This window comes from Lepidochelys kempii, chromosome 23 (assembly GCF_965140265.1).
Source record: "Lepidochelys kempii isolate rLepKem1 chromosome 23, rLepKem1.hap2, whole genome shotgun sequence".
Taxonomy (NCBI): domain Eukaryota; kingdom Metazoa; phylum Chordata; order Testudines; family Cheloniidae; genus Lepidochelys; species Lepidochelys kempii.
In genome coordinates, this window is record NC_133278.1 from 2,626,269 (window position 1) to 2,650,413 (window position 24,145).

Genomic DNA, 24,145 nt, shown 5'->3' on the forward strand with positions numbered 1-24,145 from the left:
AGGGGGCTCCACACATTGCCCCTGCCCCACACGCTGCCCCTGCAGCTCCCATTGGCCAGGAACCACGGCCAATGGGAGCTGCAGAGGCAGCACCTGCGGACAGGGCAGTGCACAGAGCTGCCTGGCCGCACCTCTGCTTAGGAGCTAGAGGGGGGATATGCCGCTGCTTCCGGGAGCTACTTGAGGTAAGTACTGCCTGGAGCCTGCACCCCTGAGCCGCCCAGCCCAGATTCCCCTCCAAACCCCTGCATCCCAGCGCAGAGCACCCTCCTATACTCCAAACCCCTCATCCCCAGCCCAACCCCAGAGCCCGTACCCCCGGCCGAAGCCCTTTCTCCTGTCTCCCACACCCCAACCGCCTGTCCCAGCCCAGAGCCCCCTCCCACACCCTGAACTCCTCATTTCTGGCCCCACCACAGAGCCCGCTCCCCCAGCCAGAGCCCTCACTCCCTCCTGCACCCCAGCCCCCAATTTCGTGAGCATTCATGGCCCGCCATACAATTTCCATACCCAGATGTGGCCCTCGGGGCAAAAAGTTTGCCCACCCTTGCCGTAGAACTTCCCTATAATAATTCCTAGTGCAGATCTAGGATTCTGGGCAAACATTTTCCACATGCTGCATAAGTTTGTCAGCGCTAGATCCTGTTCAGCTATAGGATGTGATTATTAAAGATCAGGATTAACTTGGTTCGTAAAGTGTGAAACTTTTATAGGCTGGAAGCATTAACCTTGTTAGCCAATGTTTGAAAAACACACACTGGATACGTATTCCATCTGGACTGAAATTTTTCTATTAAAGTCTGAAGTTGAGTGTATTAGCTAGCACTTCTCCCAGGCGCTCCCTGGGAGGGTGTAATGTGTGAAATTCTAGCCTGGCCAGTGTTTTTTATTGTTCTTTGTCTGATCCCAATCTTTAGGAGCACAGCTGGCATGTTCGTGGCATCAGCTGGTATTTATTAGCTTCTCGTAGCATGCGGTGGTTTTTCCAATGTTCTTGTGTGTCGTGCTCTTAATTCCAGTCCCAAGTTTGAGGTGGCAACTGATGTGTGCTGCATCATGAGCATGTCTAATATGTTTAAGTGGTACCCAGCAGTGTGAGGAGAAGCATACAGCCTAGAATCCAGACTGCTTATCACTTATGTTTTGTTGCTAAAGGGAATCAAACTTCTGATGTCTAGTCTTTTTGGCAATTCATTTCCCCAGCTCTGTTTTCCTCTCCCCATCCTCCTATAGACCCTCTTCACTATTTCTGTTGATGTCTGGCTTTCAACTCCTCCTCTTGGACTCTTTCTGTGCTGCCTACAAGGTACTTGATCTCTTGACTTTCCTTCTTTGCATCCACGTATGCCACTCTCCTACCTAATACACAAGGGAATTTCACCTTACCCCACCTGCCTCACAGATGAGGAAGGGGCAGAAGGAAGGCGTGTGTACGGTACGGAAGGCTGCAGTGAAATCAGTCAGCAAACGGGAATCAGTCAAAGAGAAATGATTGTTAAACACGTGGATGCTTATGGCTCAGTGCCGTAGTTCTGGGAAGACCCAAACCCAAAATGCAGCTGCTGAAATGCTGTGGAACACTACCCAGGCAGTGATTTGACAAATAGCTAATTCTGGAGCTAAATCCTGAGTTCGTTAATTATTAGGAGTCAACGGGTGTTGAATAAGGAGTGGAATACACAAAGTGGAGGGATTCTGACACTACTACAAACACACTTACTTGGCAAAATACTAATTTACGAACTCTGCGTTAGTCCAGCCAGTTAACACTCCAAGTAAGAATGCAGCAATCTGGTCTTGTACTGTTGGCGGGTGCAACTGACCATGTGCTCCATTCTTATAAACCAGAGAGCCAGGTGCGGTGCCTAGGGGAAGATATGGGATGCTGGGGAGGGGTTCTGGGAGCAGCAGTGGGAAGGTGCCAAGTCAGAGACTTTCATAATTGGTATAGGCTGGCGCCAGAGTCTTGCAGTGATGGGCAGATCCTCACTCTGGTAGCTAGCTAGCTGCTTTCACAAGGCCATGGGGATGGGTGGCCTTGGAGATACAGGCACATGAGGAGCAGTCATGAGATCTAGGTCTTTCTCCTTGCTTTGCCCCAGACTCAGTGGCATGTCACTTCCATTTCCCAATCTGTAAAATGGGGGCATGCCTACCTGACTGGGGTGCTGTGGAAATGCACATTAATGTGCAGAGGGCTTAATCTTCCCCCTCAAGGCAGTGGAGGGGCTCTGGCCAATAGCCATTCAGATATCACCTGCTTATGCTGAGCTTGGAAAAAGCTTTGATCAGTTGGATCCAACCGATCCCGAAGACCCAAGCGCTGTTGGAGGTTCCCAGGGCAGCTCAGGAAGCGGGCACATCTGTAACATGGCACCTACTTTCCAGTTAGTCCCACTAGCACAGGCAATGCCGGTCTGGGAGCCGGAGCCACGGGAGCCTCCCTGGTGGGTGAGTTGCGCTATCATGGCAAGTTATGCAAGGGGCATCCTCTAGCTGATGAAGCCTCAGGGTAAATCTTCCACATGACATGGCAAGTGCGGATTAAACCTGCCAGCAAGCCCTTCTGAGGGGACTGGTCTAGCTTCCGAGTGGCTTTCCTTTCCTCTCTGTGGGGGCTGGACAGATCGTAACACTGCTGGCTTCTCCTTTCATGCATTGTCCTTGCAGCTCTGCTGCAAATGGGTCTAAAATCTCCCCCTCCTCCCCTTTTGCCTCCCCCCAGGCTGAGACAGCAGCAAACCGGATTTGCAAAGTGCTGGCTGTGAACCAGGAGAACGAGCACCTGATGGAGGACTATGAGAAATTGGCATCTGATGTGAGTCCCCCTGCCTTCTGATTACTCTCCTGTGTGGAGAGGAGCTCTGAGCTGGAGGCCGACAGGGATCCTGGTGGTTTATTGTGGAGGGTGGCCTACGCTTCTGGGATGTGAGAGATCAGGGATGTCAATAGCCGGAGAGACATGGCTCCATGGCATATTCTGTGTCAGTTGGTACATTCCCCAGCATGACTGCGACTTCCCCATTGAAGGGCCAATGACAGGTATGTTGCTGCTGCTCCTCACGTCCTACTTAACCAGTGTCTGCTCGTCCCGCAGCTGCTGGAGTGGATTAAACGCACTATCCCCTGGCTGGAGGACCGGGTCCCACAGAAGACCATTCAAGAGATGCAGCAAAAACTGGAAGATTTCCGTGACTACAGGCGTGTCCATAAGCCTCCCAAAGTGCAGGAGAAGTGTCAGCTGGAGATAAACTTCAACACCTTGCAGACTAAACTCCGGCTGAGCAACAGGCCTGCCTTCATGCCTTCGGAGGGCAAGATGGTCTCGGTGAGTAACGGTGTTTGTCTGAAGCAATGAGGCACTGAGGGGGAAGGGTAAAGCAGAGTGAGGCCTTTACCACAGTGGAGTAAGCAGAACTGAATTTGGCAGAGATGAAGAGGGAGCGGTCTGTACCGAAAGCTGACTTGAGTCTGCTTACTAGCTCCTATTAACAGTCCAGAAGCAACTTCCTCTTGGGTGACCTGCTTATGGGGTACTGCAGCCAAATGTTGGATGCCTTGTGGGTGGTCCCTCCGTACTCTGCACGCTTCCTGGCAGTGCTAACACGAGTGTCTGGAGGAGAAGGACTTGTGTGCTCATGCTGGAAGATTGAGGGCCAAATCCAAATCTCTCTCTCACCTACAAAACCCTGCTTGGGTGTGCATGGGTGTAAGTGAGGGTCGTCAGCAGTCAGCTTCTCCCTTCATGTGCATTGGCTACTATTTCAGAGCCTAGTGTCTCCTCAAGGCCTGCAGTGTAACCGACCTTACTGCATACTCCTTGCCTATGCCCAATGTAACAAAGAGTACGTCGGCACAGCAGAAACTGTGTGTGGATGGGTCAGCCTACCCGAGCTAGCGTGAATCCCGCAAGCATGGCTAACGGCCGTGAAGACAGCACAGCTTGGGCTGCAGGCCAAGTAGAACAATCCCAGCATATGCCCGAGTGCCAACTCTGCTCGCTCTGAAACCTGCAGGGCTGTGGCCTCGCTCTCCTCGTTATCTGTGCTAGTCGGTTTCTGGCAAGCTCAAGTGGGCTAGCTCTGGCACTGTTTTGACCATGTAGTCGTACCCTAAGCCAGTGGTTCTCAACCAGGGGTCCAGGGCCCTCTGGGGTCCGTGAGCAGGTTTCAGGGGGGCTGCCAAGCAGGGCCAGCGTTAGACTCACTGGGCCCAGGGCAGAAAGCCGAAGCCCCACCACATGAGACTGAAACCCCTGGGGCTGAAGCCTGAGCAATGGGGGCCCCTGTGGTGTGGGGCCCTAGGCTACTGCCCTGCTTGCTAACGCCAGCCCTGGCTTTTATATGCAGAAAACCAGTTCATGGGCACGATGGGCCATGGAGTTTTTGTAGCATGTTGGGGTGGCCTCAGAAAGAAAGGTTGAGAACCCTTGCCCTAAGCAGTGAGGTCTCAGTCCCGTTTCTCAGCTGTATGTGCCAGAGATGCACATGCTTTTTTGTTCCTGGTAGCAAATATTGTGTGGCATGTAGCTTCCCCCAATGACTGGTGTTGCTGGTCTGCCAGTCTCCCAAGGGTTAGTTATTACATATACACATGCATATGGCATGGCAAACGCTAATGTTATAACGGAGATGGTGTTAACATCCAGTATGGGAAAGGGAAAACCTGATGATGTCACCCTGGAAGTATGGGCCATTCATAGATTCTGAGGCCAGAAAGGAACCATTGTGATCATCTAGTCTTACCCCCTTGTATTACACAGGCCAGAGAACTGTCCCAAAATAATTCCTAGAGCAGATCTGTTAGGAAAACACCCCATCTTGATCTAAAAATTGTCAGTGATGGTTAATTACTTGTACAGTTAAAAATGTACATCTTATTTCCAGTTTGAATTTGTCCAGCTTCAACTTCCAGCCATTGGACTGTTAGATCTTTCTCTGCTAGATTGAAGAGCCCATTAAATATTTGTTCCCCAAATATGTTCCCTGTCATGTTGTGATTCCCCTTAGGTGCTTCATAATCTTGCTGGCAGTCTGACACAGCCCTTTCTTGCTCTAAACGCCTTGTTTCCTATACTCCCCCTCCCCCCCCCACAGGACATTAATAATGGCTGGCAGCACTTGGAACAGGCGGAGAAAGGCTATGAAGAGTGGCTGCTGAATGAGATCAGGAGGCTAGAGCGACTGGACCACTTGGCTGAGAAGTTCAGACAGAAAGCCTCCATCCACGAGTCCTGGACAGAAGGTAGTCACTTCTTTCTGAGGCCAGAGACGGGCTGAGGGCGAGCTAGATCTGGCAAAGGAATCCTTTTAAAGCAGGCTGAATGGCTGAGAACAGTTGCTCCTCTGGCTCTGATAGCATGGCCCAAGAGACGGAGGCCTGAACCCCAGCAGGCGTTGGGAGCTCTGAATTCTGATTCTGCGCTATTGACTCTGTCACTCTTTGAGCAAGTCACTTGGCACTCAGTCCTCCATTTCTGGAATAGGGAAACTGATCCTTGGCTACCTTTTGGTAGTATTGGGATCTGGAGATGAAATGGCCCAAGGAATGGTATTAGCTGCATTAGCAAGTCACTTTGTGCCTTCCAGCTGTCAGCATTATGGAGCCGTTGTACTGTACTGCAGCTTGGCCGTGTTTCCAAACTACTCTCTGGGCATTGGGTGTGTGCGCATGGGACTAGTTTAAGAATAGAAGCTACTGCTCTGTACTCAAGTCCTCACCGCAGGCAAGGCCAGGAAAACACTTGTCCTGTGTTTTGAACTCTGAATGAGCACTCCAGGTGTGGTTGGACCCCGGATTAAAGCAGACAGGTTCCCCGAATGCATAGGCAGTGCTATTCTTGACAGCTTCGTCATTTTGTGCAGGCGTTTTCAGATGGGACCAGGTGAAGTTTAGACACTGGCAGAAGCTTTACTTTCAGCTGAAGCTGTCTGTTTAAATGGTCCCCTAGCCAGTCCCGTAAGCAAATGCAGGCAGGTTAGCAGTCTTCCTCTTCCTCAGAGGCTGTGCCCTTTGACGCAGTCACTGTGGCTTGTTTACGGTTTGCTCGGGCTTTTTTGTCTCCCCTCCCTAGCCAGATGGCTAAACGTGACTGCTAACCCTCCGAGCCTTCCAATATGGCAGCTGCATCTGATTCCATAGAAAATACAGTAATCCCCTCTCCATACTAGAAGGAATGTTCTCATCGCCCAGGCTGGGAGAATACCACACGGCGCATTAAGGGGAGAAAGGGGCTTGCTCTGTCTTTGGGAGCGGTGCTTGCAGCAACTCAATCTGGTTTTGCTTTTTCCTTCTTAAAAACGTGATTGCAATAACTGAATTCGTAGAACGGATCCATATGGTCCCTTTGGGCAAAGATGGGGGGGACTCTGGAGTGGTGAGGAACAGGACTGATGCATCAGGCAGGAAGCCTGCTTTTTGGAGAGGTGACTGACGAGAGGGTGTAGGATAGCTGAAATGCTGCTTTGACGGTGTGGCAGTTAAACGGTAGTGTTGTGCCAAAGTGGTATCTGACTGGCACTGAAGCTTCCTGTAAGTTGCTATTAAACTCCACCTCCCCTGGAGAAGCTGACATGGGCGGGGGCAGACAAGCTACTAAATGATTTAGGCTCTGTTTCTCTGGAGAAACTGCCCTCCATGATGACTAACTTGCCCCTTGGTCCTCAGCAGTGTGAAGTGGATTTTCCGTTACCTATAGTAACTTTCCTTATTGTGACCTTGCTGCGTCCTGCCAGTACACAGGAGCTCAAGTCCACCAGTCCTCCCCCCACACTAGTCCCTGACTGCTTGGACAACGGAGACCCTAGTCCTTTAGTGCCTAACGTTCCCTCATCCTAAAACAACTTCATGTGCTCTGCACAGCACTGCTGAAATGCAGCCAGCTCTGGGGTTGAGGGCAGCAGCGAGGTGCTCAGCATGCTGCAGATCCCTTCTAGTATCTGGTAGATCTGTGGTTTAAAACAGCCATTCCTCTCTACGGATTGGTGACAGGGCTCAAGTGAAAGCTGGCAGTTTGGGTGGGGAGGAGTAAATGGAAAAAGTTCCCATTATATTTCCCTCACTTTGTCATCTATTTGGGGCGGGGTGGGGGGGAGAGAGAATGTGAGCCAGGAGAAAATTTAGGATCCTCTCTTCTGCCAGTCAAATGTAGACTGGCTGGGGCTACTGCAAGTCTCCAAAACCTGGCTGTTGAGAAGGCACATGGTGTCCGTCAGTTTGTCTGATGGCTCAAGCTTCCAACAAGCCAGCTGTCTCCTCCACAGCTGAGCTTATATTTGGTCTTGTCCTTTGTCACCATCCCGGGTGAGGGCCCAGGAGGTGTTTATCAGCCTCACTACAGATTCCTGATCAGCAGCTGTATAGCCCGTTTTGCTGCAGCAAAGATACGGGACTAGTCAGTTACCAGCCACACCCTGCTACCGCATCCATCAAAGCGGAGACCAAGGAGCTAAGTTACCAGGGAGGTACGGAGTCCTCGAATTGCAGCTCTAAGGGGGATGGTTCTTTGAAGTCCACAAGCTGTTGAGCTTGGTGCTAGAAATGCCATTTTAAGATCCCACCTTGACTCCAGAATAAAGCTGTCAGTGCTCAGTAGTGTTTGGGGAGCTGAGAATATAATTCCATTCGTGTCTCCAGACTCTGCCTAAAGTCCTTGGTCCCTGTGTAAAGATCCTTGCAGTACCCCGTAGATTGTGTGTCCCCTTCCTTAATGCAGTGTTGTATGCTGGAAGCAGGAGAAGGGAGAGAAGTAACATGTCCCTTTGGAAGACAGGAGATCTAGATGCCTATTCTTATGACTAGGGCCTGATACTGTGCTCTCTGGAAACAGTCAAGCTCTGAAAATGGGGCACTGTTTGGAGGGTAGGTGCCCCTCCTTCTGGGATCAGAGGAGGACAGTAACTTGACTTATTAGCTAGTAAATTATGTTGGTATTGCCTGGAAGCCTCAGCCAAGACCAGGACCCCATTGTGCTCATTGCTGTACATGCACATCGTGAGATAATCCCTACCCCTAAGAGCTTAGTCTAAATAGGCAGGATGGATAAATGGGGTTGGGGGAAAGTGGGGCGTGGAGAGGGTCTTGATTTGGTCCTGGGCACCCAGAAAGTCAGTGGCAGAGCCAAGAATCAAACTCGGGATTCAAGTCCCCGCTGTGCCCTCACCACTGGAGGCACTGCTTCTCCTGCAGATGCTGGTTACGCTGATAAGCAGTTCTGTGCAGCTACTTCCTGCCTGCCTCTGCAGAGAACGGTCTGGGAGCCATTAGCAGAACGCAGACGGTAGCCACTGCCAGAGGGCCCAGGCCGGCTGCTGGCAGCACCTCCCGAGCAGAACATCTTGGGGAACAGCTGACTGGAACCAAAAGGCATTTCAAGCTGAACAGACTCGGCACTCCCAACTCAAATAGCTTTCAGATTAACACAGAAACACCAATTATGTGGTAGGTTGCCAACAAACGTGGCTTGCTAGCCAGACCCTGATGCTGGAGGGGGATGGAAGCTTGCCTTGCAGAGCAGGCTCTCTCTCCAGCTCCAAAATGTGCCAGGAGGAATAAAGAGCATTAAGAATATGTAATCAGCACCATTGTCTTAGTTCCTGGCACTTTAATTACACCCCAGTCTGATTCGTCCTTGTGCAAGAAGGCAATTTGGAGTACACTTCCTGTGTCTGGCTTCATGCTGCAGGCTTCTCTTTGACAGGGGCTATGGAAGGAGGGGCATGTTGCAAAGCTCCCCCAGGAACTGAGGGTTTCAGCTCCTTCTAGTGGCCGTGGGTGTGTCTTTTCCTAAGCACTGAACTGCAGCGTCCCCATGAGCACAAGCAGAAACTAACCAAAGTGAGGCAGGGCTGTCCCCGTCTCCCCGTGTTAGTGACCCTTCATCTTCATTCCCTCGCCTCGCCGTCGCTGCACTGCAGGACTCCTTTCGTGCCGATCCCCTTCGTTTGGGGCCAACCTGCACTTAGCTGACTTCCTGGCCAGTCTCCCAATCGTTTGTACATCACTCTGTTATCTTGTGTTGCATCTGTCAAAGCTGTAAGCTTTTCAGAGCAGGGGCCATAACCCTGCGGGGCTGCTTCTGCTCCGTTAATATCCTGCAGTGGCCCTGCCCTAAAACATGTGAGCACTTCATCGTGCAAGCCGAGAGGGTGGGGCTAGAGTACGTAGGGACAAAATCTGTTCAGGCCAAGGCAGTGCAGGTGGCGGGATGCTCTGTCAGTGCTAGGGCCAGCTGAACCAGGGAAGGAAGGGGTGCGGTGGGAAACTGCCACTCTCCCAGCCTCTTCTGCAAGGTCCTCATCCTGAAGATGGAAGGGGGAGGCAAAATTATTCCTCCTCCTGGTGTCTGATGACGGGCTGCTCCACGTCTCATTAAAATGATGCAGTGCGTCTGGGCGGCAGACCTGCCTCTGAAACCCTGCTGCCGCATCCCTCCCTCCCGCACCAGGGAATCGGCTCAGCACGTTCCTGATGTCTTTTGAACAGCACGTGCTGCTGCTTGTTTAATACCTACCCTGTTCCCCCGTGTGTATCTTCTGTGCTGCAGTGTGGATCTGGGGTGTAACAGGCTCTGTTCCTCTCCATCCCCCAGGGAAAGAAGCCATGCTGAGGCAGAAGGACTATGAAACCGCCACCCTGTCAGACATCAAAGCCCTAATCAGGAAGCACGAGGCCTTCGAGAGCGACCTGGCAGCTCACCAGGACCGTGTGGAGCAGATCGCTGCCATTGCACAGGAACTCAAGTATGCCAGCCTTTCTCCCCTGGTATTCCACTGCGGGGACGTCAGAGACCCTGCCCCCTTTGGCCTAATCCTCAGGGTATTTAGGCTCCTAACTTCCACTGATTCCCCGAAGGTTGGGGGCCTAAACACCTCTGAGGATTTGGGCCTCAGTACCTAGCCTTCCTTACTCCTAAAACTGTCAGCACAGCGCCATCAAGCTACAGTGTAGCCACCTCAGGGTGGAAGACAACAGTACCCTGCAGACAGGGCACAAAGACAAACCCCAGCTTGGTGTCCTGTGGGGGGGTTTGTCCAGATAGAGCTGTCGGGCTGTCACATCGATCTCACCACAAAAAACACACACACAGTCCAGTGCATGGATCTTATTCTGCCTGTCCCACCCCAATCTATTCTGCTCCACTTCCCCCTTTGTTGATCCTAGAGTGTGATCTTAGTTCACTCAGTGTTGTCCTGAGAGCCTTTGTGCTCCAAACAGGCCGCCTGTACCCCATCTGCAGCAATTCTGGCTCAGGCTTTCAAGCCCTCTTGGTTGTTTGCTGTGTACCCATCTTACACTGGCACAACATTGACACGAGCATACTCTCCTGCAGCGAGGGGCTGGGACAAAGAGACACTATATGATATTTTTGGCGGAGTTAAAATAGTTTTTTTAGGCTTTGTCATGATCTTTTTTTCCAAGAGGACCTGGCTTTTGCAACTGGACTGTTGGGAGCACCTCTGTTTGAATGGGGTTCTAATAGGGTTTTTCTCCCCAAAATACACACAGTACCCCCATTGTTCTCTCCCTGTCCCCTCCCCCTCTGTAAGAATGCAGTTATTGTAAGAGATTCCACGGAGCTGCGGTCTCTTTTTCCAGCCAGATAAACTTGCACACAATTAGTACACTGAGAGTCGAAGTTGTGAATGGAGCCCTTATTCCAGCGGCCTGAGTGGCAGAGAACCTGGAAACGGAGCTGTGTGGCTTGGAGCATTACTTAATGGAGAGAGCCCTCCCAGTGCACAGCCCACAGAGTGGGGAGAGCGCAGAGGCGGCTCTGTGTCCTGGAGCACAGTCTGTTCCCATGCATGTTGGGCTCCTTGGACAAGCCACTGGGCCGCCTTCTGTAACTCCCAGCTCATTGGAAAGTGGGAGCACTCTGGAGTAACTTGCAGTCCTCCTGCCCTTTCAGCTGGGCTTTAGTCACTCTCTCGGGTGCTTTTAAAGACAAAGCTCTCACTGCTAGCTCTGCCACCATCCCTCTGTCTCCAGGACATTCCACTCCCCCTGTTTCTCTCAGCTTTAATCTCTCCTCCGGCCCTGCCTTTGAAGCATCCTGGACATGCAGCAACTTGTAACCTTCCAGGAGCACTTTTCAAACTTAATGTATGGGGCGGGTTGAGTCTGTACCATCATGGGGGCAGGGCATGGCCCTGGCTAACTCCTCTGTGGGGAGTTGGGGGACTTTGAACCAGCAAAGCTGCTAGGTTGTCATGCAGGTTAACCTCCCCTTTACTAACTGGCCATGCTGAAAGCGGCTGCCTCCGAAGAGCAGTCACTGGGTATGTCTACACCGCACACCCGCTCACGGCAGGGTGTAGAACACGTACACTGGGTAGAAATAGCAGCGTAGATGTGCGCCGTTGCTTAGGCCATGTTCCCAGTGTGGCTCTCTCCACGCCCAAGCTGTGTCTCCTGTCTACACTGCTGTTTTTTAGCAGTCTCCTGCTGCTTCCCTGCCAGAGAGAGGCTCCAGCAGAAAGACAGCGGAGAAAGGCTTCGGCAGCTCTCTGCTGCTGCCTCCCCCAGCCAGAGCCCTTCATTGCTGCGTGTAGCTACACATCGCCGTGTGGACGCAGCCTGCTCTTCCCCGTGGTGTGTGGCTACTCGTATCCTACGTGCTACTGCCAGTGTAGTCTGGGCCACTGTGGTGGGATCTCTTTGAGAGAGGAGGGTGGTATTAGCTGGTGGGGTTGCTGCCTTTGCCGTCCTTAGACACACCCATGCAACGTTCTCCCAGATTCCCCAGCCAACTAGGTTTTGCAGTGCCCTGACTGGGAGGCTGGAGTTGGAGAGGAGCCAAGCCATACAAAGGTCTATGAAAGAATGAGACACTGGGGAATGTCAAACTATTTTAGCATGGAAATTACTGCACTTTATGCAGCCCCACATCAATTCTGATCTGTACTTGGCCATGTCGAGTCACTTAATACCTGTGTCCTTCCCCCTCCATCCCAGTGAGCTGGATTACTACGACTCTCCCAGCGTGAACGCTCGGTGCCAGAAGATCTGTGACCAGTGGGATGCTCTGGGATCCCTGACCCACAGTAGGAGAGAAGCCCTTGAGGTAAGCAAATCTCTGCCATGTGCTGGCTCTGTGCTCAACATCCCAGAGGCAGAGGAGGAGGAAATGGTGCTACTGAGGCCTCCTGGCGGGAAATTCATCTGTATCTGTTCCTAACTTAGCTGTGCCCTGTGTGTCACCCCTGCAGAAAACAGAGAAACAGCTGGAGACCATTGACCAGCTGCACCTGGAATACGCCAAGAGGGCAGCGCCGTTCAACAACTGGATGGAGAGTGCCATGGAAGACCTTCAGGACATGTTCATTGTCCACACCATAGAGGAGATTGAGGTAGGAGAGGCCTGGCGTGTCGTGGATGAGCTGGTGGTCCAGTGAAAGCAGAGATGCTGCACTCTGCAGTTTTCTCCCCAAGTCTAGAAGGCTGGTCTGTCTGGCTGTGCAGAGCATGTGCTCCTTTTTGGAGAGGCACTTTGGGGTTTTGTTGCTACTCGGTTTCACTACCAGGTTCTCGGGCATTAGCCTCATGCTGCTGCAGTTAGGTTGGGTTGCTGGAATCCAGAGCATCTGTTCTCATTGAAAAGGGATTCAGACATTTGAGCTTGGGTAAAATCTTCTCGCCCAAAGTTTCTGTTGGTCCCAAACTCCCAGATCCGTGTGGAATGCAAGATCAGCGCTTCACCGGGCCGCAGGGGCTCACTGCACCAGGTGGGGTTGGGTTCACGAAAATTCTCTCTCCATCTTCTTGGTTTTCAGCAGTTTGTCTAACTGGGATCCTGTGTCTTCCAGGGCCTGATTGCTGCTCACGCTCAGTTCAAATCCACCCTGCCGGATGCTGACAAAGAGCGCGAGGCCATCCTGGGCATTCAGAACGAGGCTCAGCGGATTGCGGACTACAACAACATCAAGCTGCCTGGGAACAACCCATACACTTCGGTTACCCCGCAGATCATCAACTCCAAGTGGGAAAGGGTGGGTGCATGCTGCACGGTGATAGCAAGCCCATGCTCTGCTGCCAGGGTTGCCTGGCAATGCCCAGATTTACAATCCACTGTTGACATAAATGGGCCGTTATTGGCTTTTTTGTAAGAGATTGCAGGTGTCCCAGGCTGCCTGTTTGGAAATGGCCCTGCAGCTGCCTTAGAAAAGTGACCAGGTAAAACAGGCTTCTGGGGATGTCCAAGGAATTCAGGCTAAAATTGACCCCCCAGCTTGATCCTTCTCACATGGGGAGTGCTATGGACATTCACCCTCAGATGGTTCCTCTAAAACGTCCTATCCCACTTGCTGGCGGCGAGGGCTGCCATAGCATGGCTCTTCGGTGCTTATCGTGGCCGATCTAGAAGCAGCAATACCCTTGCTGTGGAGCAGCAGTTTTCCATCCGCGGTCTGAGGACCGCAGTGCTGGGGTGACTTGCACTGCTGGCTCTGCATTTGAGACCCCCGATGCGTGTCTAACGCTGCTGTGCCATGCACGCAATGGCTGTTGTGGCCATTCGGATCGTGGCTGCAAGCAGGGAGGTAGGTGTGACTGGGAACAGCAGAGGTGCCCATGAAGCTTTGCTGCGGAGCAGTGGGCAGGTTGGGAGCAGGTGCTTTGTCAGGATCTTACTGCACAATTCAAACAGTTGCCCCGTGAGTGGCATTTCACATGCTTCGTGTGGTGACTGCCTGGCCTTCAGTGGCTGTTACAGCTGAACTTCTCCCTGCTGCCAGTCTCTCCTCTCCTGCCAAGTGAAACTTGGCTCCACGGGGCTGTCAAGAGCCCAAGGCCTGGGCACATCCCTAGGCCAGGCAGGCACTTGGCACATGCTGCTTCACCAGCACTGACCAGTGCAGAGATGGATCAGTTCCATGGGCGTTCCTTGTTCCTCACAGGTTCAGCAGCTGGTGCCAAAGAGGGACCATGCTCTGCAAGATGAGCAGAGCAAGCAGCAGTCCAATGAGCACTTGCGTCGGCAGTTTGCCAGCCAGGCCAACATCGTTGGGCCCTGGATACAGACCAAAATGGAGGTAGGAGCTCAGTTTGCAAGAACTGCTTCCAGCTGCGGGGCAACCAGAAACTCCAACCTCCATTCCTGAGTGTGGGCTTATTGGGTCATTCCTGCTCCAGCCAACACTTGAACTCCAGAATGACCCAGCTGATCATCCATTTTCATCCTCTCAGCATTAGAGTTAGTGCCACCTAGTGACCAAACAGCTGCATTCAGAACCATTGTCACCCTGCTGGAGCAAACCGTACTGACCGTGTCCACCTGCCTCTGGTGGGATCCGGCTGCAGAGAAAGCTAAAACTTCCCTTTTCACTGCAGATAGCCAGTTCTGTGCTGCCTCAGCCCAACTGTGCTAGGAAGAAATTTCCCTGCTTGCGATAGCGATGTCCTCAAGCACAGCTGCTTTCCCTTATACTGCACTTTTAGGGCACGCCTATTCCAGTATAAAATGGGTGTGTATTTCAAGCACTCTAGCTATTCCAGAATGAGAGCCCAACCTGGGGTTATTTCATGATAGCTATTGTGGTTGATTTCCCCATAAAGCGAAGCCCTAAACCTGACCTGGGTTGGCTCTTTTTATACTTCAGTCCCCTAAACTCCCATTAGTGTCTTGAGGCGCCATATAAATGCAAGTTATTTCCTGGCCTTACAGTGCCCTGAGAAGGGGCAGTATATGCAACTGGCACCTTACTCGATAATCAGCTCCCTGTAGTCTGTGTGTGTACAAACAAGTTCATATACCCGTGAGTCCTGCAGAGGCAGCCCATCTATGAGTGAACTGGATTTTCTTCCTGTTCTATCAGCTGGATTGCTTCCTGATTTCCAGTCACACACCTCTGCATGCTCCTTGAAGGCAGGAGGGCTGCACAGGTGCCATGGAGGGCAGAATTAGGCCTGCAAGCCCTTTAGTATGAGAGCAGGAAGGAACCCAGCTTGGTTCTCGGGGGACACCAGGCTGAGTCTGCAGGAATGGCCCAAAAAGGGCGTTGCTGAGTACACCATGGAGCAGAGCTCAGCGATGGAGAATGACCGGCTGGTTTCCTCCCCAGGAAATAGGGCGCATCTCCATCGAGATGAATGGCACGCTGGAGGACCAACTGAATCACCTCAAGCAGTATGAGCAGAGCATCGTGGACTACAAGCCCAACATCGACCTGCTAGAGCAGCAGCACCAGCTCATCCAGGAGGCACTGATCTTCGATAACAAGCACACCAACTACACCATGGAGGTAGGGTCAGTGCCTAGCCTGCAGCCAGAGCACCCTGCACAGCTAGCCTGTCGCCGGAGGGGAGGGATAGCTCTGGTTTGAGCACTGGCCTCTTAAACCCAAGGTTGAGAGTTCAATCCTTGAGGGGGCCATTTTGGGATCTGGGACAAAAATTGGGGATTGGTCCTGCTTTGAGCAGGGGGTTGGACTAGATGACCTCCTGAGGTCCCTTCCAACCCTGATATTCTATGATTCTGTGATCATGGTAGTGGTTTGTTAGCTCGCAGTCGGTGTTAGGTGCTGTTGTCCTGCCACAGTAACCATCACTCAGGTAAAGCCCTCAGCAGTCTTCATTAAAGATCCCACAATTTTTTCCCCCAAGGGTCAGGGTGTAAACCCAGATCAAGTTTGGGTGACTGCCTTCTGCCGGCAGTTGTGCATCAATCCAATATTCTCCTTCCCGTCTGTGTGATCTTTATAAGTTGCATATCAGTTTAAGTGTCAAAGGCTCCATATAAATGCAAAGTATCTGCATTAACCTGGCACATCAGGTGCTCCTGGCTAGAGGGAGGATCTTTCTTTAGGCATTGGAGGCAGTGTACAACTTGCGTCCATCACTGCCAGCAGGAGTCGGCCCTTTTAGAGCTGTATAACTGCTGCCTGTTTGAAGAGGCTCCCAACTTCTCTGGGGTATTGTCAAGTCTCCTGGAGCTAGGTGCCCTATTAACTGCCTCTCTCCTGGTGACCTCAGCATATTCGCGTTGGCTGGGAGCAGCTCCTCACCACCATCGCCCGCACCATCAACGAAGTGGAGAACCAGATCCTAACCCGCGATGCCAAGGGAATCAGCCAGGAGCAGATGCAGGAATTCCGGGCTTCCTTCAACCACTTCGACAAGGTAGCCAAGGGCCCCTCACACGTGGCTCTCAGCTGGGCATGGGGCCAAAGGCAACTAGGGTGCTAATGCTGGTGATAGCTGCAGGATTTGGTGTCACCTCCTCCCCCCTTACATGCTAGCCTAGTGCTTGCTTTTCTCCATGTTGTCCCAGGAAAAAGAACAGACCCCTCCCACGCACTCACTGACCACCTCTATTACTTCAGCAGGAAGGAAGGTTAGATGGGGGGGAGGGGTTGTTTTAAAAAAAAAAAATGGAAAAAAATTAACTGCTTTCTAGCAGAGGGGGAGTCCCAGCTGTGCAGGAGAGATGGAGCCATGGGCAGCTGTTCTTCCATGAAAGAGAAAAGTGGGAGGTGCCATTGGCTTGGAAGGGAGGCCGGGAAGAGAACTGTCCCACATAAAATACCCTTCATCCTCTCAAATCAGAGTCATGGCGCCAGCTTTAATTGCTCCAGCAGCTGATTCAGCCCCTACCCACTCCAGCCAGACTCTGATTTTGGAGGTGCCCTGGTACAAGTGAAGGAGACTTGTTCATAAGGAAGTGGCTTTAGAGTTTTCCTCCCCGGGAGCCTGGCGTATTATGAGAGCTCCAATTTTCAATGTCGCAATAGCGCCTAAATCTGCTTTCCAGAAGTGACTTTAGGAGCATGAGCCCAACTGAGTTTCAATGAGACTTAGGTTCCTAAGCCACCTGGGCACTTTTGAAACCGTTCTCCCAGATTCCATGGCTGATGGATCCATCCCAGCACTGCTGCTGTCTCCTGAGGGTTTAGCTCTCGTTGGGCCCCTGTCAGTACAGGTGTGCACTGCAGAGCCACCTGGGTCAGAGCTCAGGATGAGAGCGAGCGTTGGAGCTCGTTGAGCATTTTATACATTGCTTTCATAGCTGAAGTTCCTTGATGAAGTGCTAGCTTTTGGCATGTGGCTGCTCCATCCTGGGGTAGGCCTGTCTTGGGCATAATGCCTAGGATGTAGCGCGCTCCTTCTGCACGGGGCAGGCTGCATCCGGGGTTACAAATTAGAATCAAGTTCGGTCTTAAACTCCTTCCCTCCTGAAGCAAAGAGTTGATTTCAGTTCAACTAATGGCGTATTTTTTCCCTTCTCCCCGCCCCTCTCATGTGCATGTTGTTCCTCCCCACCCCAATGTGCATGCCATCGTCTCTGTGAATCCCGGTGCGGCCGCCACGCCACGCTCTGACCCCCCTCCATCCTGCATGTTGTGTGGTTCCCCGACGGCAGGACCACGGCGGTACCCTGGGACCTGAGGAGTTCAAAGCCTGCCTCATCAGTTTGGGATACGATGTGGAAAATGACAGACAGGTACCAAGCGTCATTACTGCACAGCCTGCCGCTGATAATTCAATTAACATGATCTCCTTTCTCTCTTCCTTCACCACATTCTTCGCTCCTCTCCTCCTGCGCTCCTCCACCCATTTGTTTGTGTTCAATTCTGGCATTCAATCTCCACTACATCGCCTGGTCACATGCGGCAATTTCCACTATGCCTCCTTAATTAAACTTCTCTCTGCCTCTCTCTCCCTCCATGGGGCCCTTTCTTCTCTCCCCACTCCCCTATCTTCGTGTCTTTGCATGCACCGTCCATTTGCCCCTCTCGGGGCTGGCCCACTCCTCCTCTGTCATGCCCTCGGAATAGAAGCGCACAGGAAGCATGGACACAGATGACTTCCGAGCTCTCCTTATCTCCACAGGATACAGCCTGGTATGCTATCCACTAACTTGTTCCCTTCTCTCTCTCTGATCTTCTCTTATGGCGTGATCCTCAAGCCGTGCTCTTGCCGAAATGTGGCGCTGAATCACTCAGCGGTGACCGACCTGCTTCCGGGGGCATTGTCTGTTAAAAGGCAGTTCTGCTGAGAGGTGGTTGCGTGACCAAAGGCCCTGCTCCCTGGGTCTCCCACGCTCATCTGCAGAAATAAGTTTTCACTGCTCTGCAACTACTGTAGAGCCAACCTGGAGCCTCCCACTGCCTTGCGCAGCGCGATGCTCTGCAGCGAAGCTTCCTGTCGAGAGATCTGTTTCCTAGTGCCTAATGGCTAGGCAGCAGTTCTGCAGAAAAGGACCTAGGGGTGACAGTGGACGAGAAGCTGGATATGAGTCAGCAGTGTGCCCTTGTTGCCAAGAAGGCCAATGGCATTTTGGGATGTATAAGTAGGGGCATAGCGAGCAGATCGAGGGACGTGATCGTTCCCCTCTATTCGACATTGGTGAGGCCTCATCTGGAGTACTGTGTCCAGTTTTGGGCCCCACACTTCAAGAAGGATGTGGATAAATTGGAGAGAGTCCAGCGAAGGGCAACAAAAATGATTAGGGGACTGGAACACATGAGTTATGAGGAGAGGCTGAGGGAGCTGGGATTGTTTAGCCTGCAGAAGAGAAGAATGAGGGGGGATTTGATAGCTGCTTTCAACTACCTGAAAGGGGGTTCCAAAGAGGATGGCTCTAGACTGTTCTCGATGGTAGCAGATGACAGAACGAGGAGTAATGGTCTCAAGTTGCAGTGGGGGAGGTTTAGATTGGATATTAGGAAAAACTTTTTCACTAAGAGGGTGGTGAAACACTGGAATGCGTTACCTAGGGAGGTGGTAGAATCTCCTTCCTTAGAGGTTTTTAAGGTCAGGCTTGACAAAGCCCTGGCTGGGATGATTTAACTGGGAATTGGTCCTGCTTTGAGCAGGGGGTTGGACTAGATGACCTTCTGGGGTCCCTTCCAACCCTGATATTCTATGATTCTATGATGTACAAGGCGGAGCCCAGCTAGGTTTTCAGATCCCAGGTGGAGCTGGCAGCATCCCCAAGTTCGGAAGATCCTCTCGTAAATTGAGCTGCTTTGCTCAGGGAATGAACACGAGAGCCCACGCTGCAGCTTAGTCACGCTCTGATCGAGCTGGGTTTAAGGCATCTGTGCTGGGGAGAATTTATGCTTCCACCTTCCTGTGCATTGAGGATAGAACTGCCCCTCTCAGTCATGCGTGCTGTGCAGCAGGTCCTGGCCAAACTTCGGCCGTCTCATTAGATGGGTGGTAAGTCCTGGTCCCTGGGGTGCAGGCCCAGCTGAGCCCCTCTGCCAAAGTGGGATCAGCTAAGATCTCCTGTGTACAGTCGTCAAGGATCTGCCCCCTGGCAAGCTGCATAACACATCCATTGCTTCTGCCTCTGTTAGCTGGTGTGCTCTAGTGTGGAGTAGAGAATCGCGGTGGCATCTAAGTGTCCCCTAGTGCCTCTATGAAGAAGGGGGTATAGCCAGAGAAAGTTGCGAGGCCTGTAAAAGCAGACTGCAGACAGGCATGTGCTTCCCAGTGCTAGTTGAGGGGGTGGAGGCCAAATGATTCCAGCTGTAAAAGGAGCTGGGGTGCAGATAGCGACTCTCCGGTCGTTCTACGCCTGGAAAGATGAATGCCGTTGGAGCTGGTCTTGCTGCCCAGGCATAGGAGCTCTATGGGCTGCGGGAGGCCGAAAGATCTCCATCCTCGAGGGTCTGCTGTTTACGTCCCCACTGGGTGTGTTCGGCGTCACCCTTTCAAGTACCACACCTGCAGCTGTACCTGAGTTGGTCTCTGAATGTCCATTAAAGCTTCTCCTCCCACCCGTGCAGGGAGACGCCGAGTTCAACCGTATAATGAGTGTTGTGGATCCCAACAACAGCGGGATTGTGACCTTCCAGGCCTTCATAGACTTCATGTCCCGAGAGACGACTGACACGGACACGGCTGACCAGGTCATCGCCTCCTTCAAGGTCCTGGCAGGAGACAAGGTGAGCTGTGGCCGCGGGAGACAGCTGGGGGTGTTTGCTCCGCGCATGTGCTCTGAGCCCTGGCCTTTCTGCTGCTCTGCTGAGGCCAGCGCTGGAGTGGGCGAGCAGAGGGGTGGGGACCCTTGTATCTTTGAGGGGGTGCAGAAGCTAAGCTGGGGCAGGGAAGACATCTGGCAGCCCCTAAACCCTCGCCTCGGAAGCTAAACTGAGCAGCAACAGGTGCCTAGTAACAAGCCTCTCACTGCCATCCCCAGCATAGCTTAAGACATCGGGCATTGGGAGAGACCTGCGTGCTCGCCTACACAGCCCACTGGGAATTCCCATGAGCCTGGGTGAATTTCCAAATCTAGCGTCTGCTGTGCTCATTTACCCACACACTTCAATGCAGCCATCTCTATCCCAGCATGGGTGTTTAGGTGGGGACAGAGGAGCAATGCCTCCGGGAAGGGTTTGTGGAGAGATGGCCGCTTAGCCAAAGATCTGTGTCTGTCCTGGGGAGTGGGAAGCTACTCAGAGTGGTGGCTGCTTCAGCCTGTTAAAATAAACCCTGTAAGCGGCTCCAGTGACCCTTTCTCTTCTGTAGCTGGGGCTGTCATTAAATTCAGCGCCGCTTTGTGTTGCTTAGACTTTCTTACCGACACTGCACATCCCAAAACGCTGTGACGTTACATGGAGGGAGAAAATGGAAGGGAGTAAAGATGTTTAAATCTGAGCTATGATCTGGAAATGTATCAGGAAGGCTCCTCCAGACAACAGGAGACGAGGTGCAGAGGAGAAGGCCCTTGAAAGGACAGGAGAGGCTAGTGCTAAGTGAACCCATAGCCAGAGCATGTTTAAAAACAAGGCAGGCGGCTTTGGGTCCGGAAACAGAGGGAGCCAGAGGAGCTGGTTGAGGATCAAGGGGACTTGACTGCACTGCTTTGAAACGCATTTCAGTGCCAGTTTGAGGACATCATCGGAGACTAGCTTCAGACTTCTCTTTCCTGGTAGGCCTGTGCACAGGGTGGGCTGGCAAAGCAGCAGCCCTGCACTACATCACTCCCTGGGGCTTCTGGCTCGGAGCCTAAATTGAGAGAGCAGCTGTCAGTTTTGCCAGTGCTCACGGGGCTCTGGGAAGAGCACAGGCATTCAAGGGATATTTATCTCCTTCCACCCCAGAACTACATCACAGCAGAGGAGCTGAGGCGAGAGCTGCCCCCAGACCAAGCGGAGTACTGCATCGCGCGCATGGCACCGTACCAGGGTCCCGACGCCATCCCCGGAGCCCTGGACTACAAGTCCTTCTCCACGGCACTGTACGGCGAGAGCGACCTGTGAGCCGCGGGCAGCGGCAGCAAGTGCTGGCGCTTTGACGGCCGGAGCGAAGGCCTGATTCTCTGCTCTGCATTTACACACACAAACTGTCCCGCGGGGATCGCCCTTCCTCGCCTCCAGAGGATGGAAAGCCACGTTCGCACCGGCTGATCCTGGGAGTTAGCCTCCATTCCGGTTGCTGTTGCATATTCTGTGAACCATGTACCTATGCAATGATTTTTTTCACTTTGCTCTGTTAAACAGGTTGGGAGGGCGGGCTTGAAATGTTTTTTTTCTCACATTTAATTGCTTTGGGATTTCTTGGCAAGGAGGGAAAAGGGAGAGTCTGAAAACATGCCAGTGGCTCTGGTTCAGAGGGTTATTTTTGTTCAGTGTATCCCCTTCTGTTTTTTCAACTGAGCTTAAAAAAGAAAACCAACTGTCGACTGGTATGGTTTTGAAATTGAGCCTTTTCCCTTTGTCTTGGTCTCTCTGCCCTCTGTAATTTATGCCACTGTGTAGCAGAAATCCGAAGAGCTTTGTCTGTCTCAGTCACCCCGGCAAAATCCATAGACGGAGCCTTTTTCAGGGATTCCCTGTTTCCTAAACCTGCCTCAATCCAGATCTCATGCGCCTCAATCCAGTCTCTTCCTCTTCCCCTTCATTTCTACAGCAGTGATGGTATCTTCCAGCTAGCTGGGCTCGGCAGTATGTGGGATGGGGTGAAGTGACGTAGCATCCCTTTAATGTAGGTATCCGCAATGCCTTCCCTCCACTCCCAGACGGTGTGCATGCAGGAAAAGCAGCTCCCTGCTTGGTAACATTATCTGCTGCCTCTTCCTGGTTATTTCCTTAGTGAAACTAACTGGACTCCCAAGAGACTTCAGTTCTGTCTCTGAATGCTGACGTTGCTACGCTGATCCGGCCTGCAGACGTGTCTATGTTGGCGGCTAACACAGTACTGGTTGTCTAGTAGCCGTGGGCTTTTTGTGGTTTAATCTTCACTACTCACAAAATTGTAACGTTCCCTTTTTAAGAAATTCGGTGCTTCCATTTTTTGGACTTTGTGGGGAAAGGTTTGAATTCCTGTTACACAGCCCAAAGTTTCTGAGATCTGGAGGCAGAGAACTCTGTGCCTTTCTTGTGTGGTGGCTTTTAATTAACCGGCAACATTTAGCAAGAACAAAGCAATAAGGTATAAAGACACAACCTACTTTATCACTGAACTGTAATCCTGTTTGCATTGTACGTACTCAAGTGACCTCTGGCTGTCAGGCAGGGAGACGCAGGGGTTGGGGTTTAAATTCTGAACAAGCTTGTATGTGCGGGAGGGGTTGGGGTGATCCAAGTGGAGTCATTTTGTATTCACATCACTCAACACTCGTCACAAATTCACTGCAATCAGCTTCATACCAAGCCATAAAACTTCACTGTTCATTATCGCAGCAATGTTGACCCAACTCTATTGAAGGCTACTGTGACTTACAATGGAGGTTTTCCCATTAGGGTGAGGCCCAGAGCTGGTGTGGGTTTGCCAGTAGCTATATTTACACATAGTGGAAAGTGCTTTTCTCCTTCACGTGGTTTTCTGGCTCTTCAGGATCCTTTAGCACACTGGAGTGAGTTGGAGACTTTGGGTGAAGAAGAAAATGACGACAGCACTAGTTTTCAAAGCAGTTTAAGGAGCTACAGGCCCCTGCTGCTGTCTCCTCGTCCTTGGATCTCCGCCACCCTTAGCCACAGAGTCAGATCCCCATTGCACATATTGTCAAGTGAGCTGTTTAGCAAGAGGATCCTGGAAAAAGGCAGCTAAGCACACTTGGCTGCATGCATGTCAGGCACAGGCCTGTTAAACTAACCATGCTCTCAAACTGCAGCTCCGCAGGGCTGGGAATCTCTTGGGTTTTGGAGAGGGATGATAAAATATCTCTGTACACCAGCAGCCTTGCCCAGCAAAGTCAGAGGGCCAGAGCTTTCCAGTCAGAGGGAGGGAAGCCAGGAACTCAAAGCATATAGGAAATAAGAGTTTCAAAGGCTCTTAGCATCTTCTTTGAAGAGCAGGAATGCTAGCACACCCAGTCTGTTTGGCTGTCAGAGCAAGCACCCTCGCCAGTTCACTGCTGGGGCATCTCCCGAAACCCTTTTTCACAACTGTCTTGGAGCAGGATTTTCTGAGGACCAAAAAAATCACCTTTTTTTTAAAAATTAAAAAAAATCATAGGGTTCCTATTTACTTTATTAACTTACGGATTTATTATATAAATATATATTCACCTAGCATCGTATATTACAGTTTTTCTTTGTCATGTAATTAAAATATTGCTGATTATTGTAACAATGGAAACTGTAACATTCCATGCCTTTGTCATTCATCCTTCCCCTTCTGCCCCCCCCTTTTGGCATCGGAGAACGGTAGTCATGGAAGCATTTTACTGTGTTCGCTACTGAATGTCCTTCAATGGCTGGGGGGGGGATGCAAATGTCCGCAGGTAGGAAGACAGCAATAGGCAGTAGTTCGCTTTTATCTGCCTCTGTTATGTTCTAAAAAAGCTTTGAGGTTTCTGGGAAACCAGCCCTCCTCCCTCTTGGGGCAGGACAATAAAATGTGTAATATTTTTAAGGATGATCATATGTATCCTTTCTCCCCTTCCTCCTAAGTACACTTTACACTTCCTGTTGGTCACTCCATTCAAAGCCAAAGGAGAATTTCAAGTATGTCTCTGATTGAATCTTCTAATCAGTGATAATCACTTTGGGTCTTCAAAGCGTCTTTCAAACACTGCTCTCCCCTCCCCCTGCATGGGGGCTGGAACAATGTTCTCCCTGTGTTGTAGGCAGGTGCGGAAGGTAAGTCCATGCAATGAGTTGGGAGCAGAACCAGAGTCCTGATTTTGCCAAAAGCTGGGAATGGGTGACGGGACAGATCACTTGATGATTCCCTGTTCTGTTTGTTCCCTGGCACT

At 51.6% G+C, this 24,145-nt stretch overlaps 1 protein-coding gene across 7 annotated transcripts in view; it reads left to right on the forward strand.

Annotated features, from left to right (window-relative positions):
* The window catches only part of ACTN4 (actinin alpha 4), an 80,463-nt gene extending 56,661 nt beyond the window's left edge, over nucleotides 1–23,802 (forward strand). For 2 of the 7 annotated variants that reach the window (XM_073321879.1, XM_073321878.1), the window contains exons 9-21: nucleotides 2,726–2,818; nucleotides 3,098–3,328; nucleotides 5,097–5,244; nucleotides 9,590–9,740; nucleotides 11,956–12,064; nucleotides 12,210–12,350; nucleotides 12,807–12,989; nucleotides 13,896–14,030; nucleotides 15,060–15,239; nucleotides 15,970–16,116; nucleotides 17,772–17,837; nucleotides 19,731–19,889; nucleotides 21,048–23,802. In XM_073321879.1, coding sequence (XP_073177980.1) covers nucleotides 2,726–2,818; nucleotides 3,098–3,328; nucleotides 5,097–5,244; nucleotides 9,590–9,740; nucleotides 11,956–12,064; nucleotides 12,210–12,350; nucleotides 12,807–12,989; nucleotides 13,896–14,030; nucleotides 15,060–15,239; nucleotides 15,970–16,116; nucleotides 17,772–17,837; nucleotides 19,731–19,889; nucleotides 21,048–21,206 — 1,902 coding nt within the window. In that variant the 3' untranslated portion in view covers nucleotides 21,207–23,802. Of the gene's footprint in view, nucleotides 1–1,233; nucleotides 1,307–2,725; nucleotides 2,819–3,097; nucleotides 3,329–5,096; nucleotides 5,245–9,589; nucleotides 9,741–11,955; nucleotides 12,065–12,209; nucleotides 12,351–12,806; nucleotides 12,990–13,895; nucleotides 14,031–15,059; nucleotides 15,240–15,969; nucleotides 16,117–17,356; nucleotides 17,438–17,771; nucleotides 17,838–19,730; nucleotides 19,890–20,514; nucleotides 20,868–21,047 lie in introns of those variants that run through there. The other 5 variants (XM_073321877.1, XM_073321876.1, XM_073321882.1 and 2 more) reach the window with 4 other exon arrangements.
* The last annotated feature ends 343 nt before the right edge of the window (nucleotides 23,803–24,145 follow it).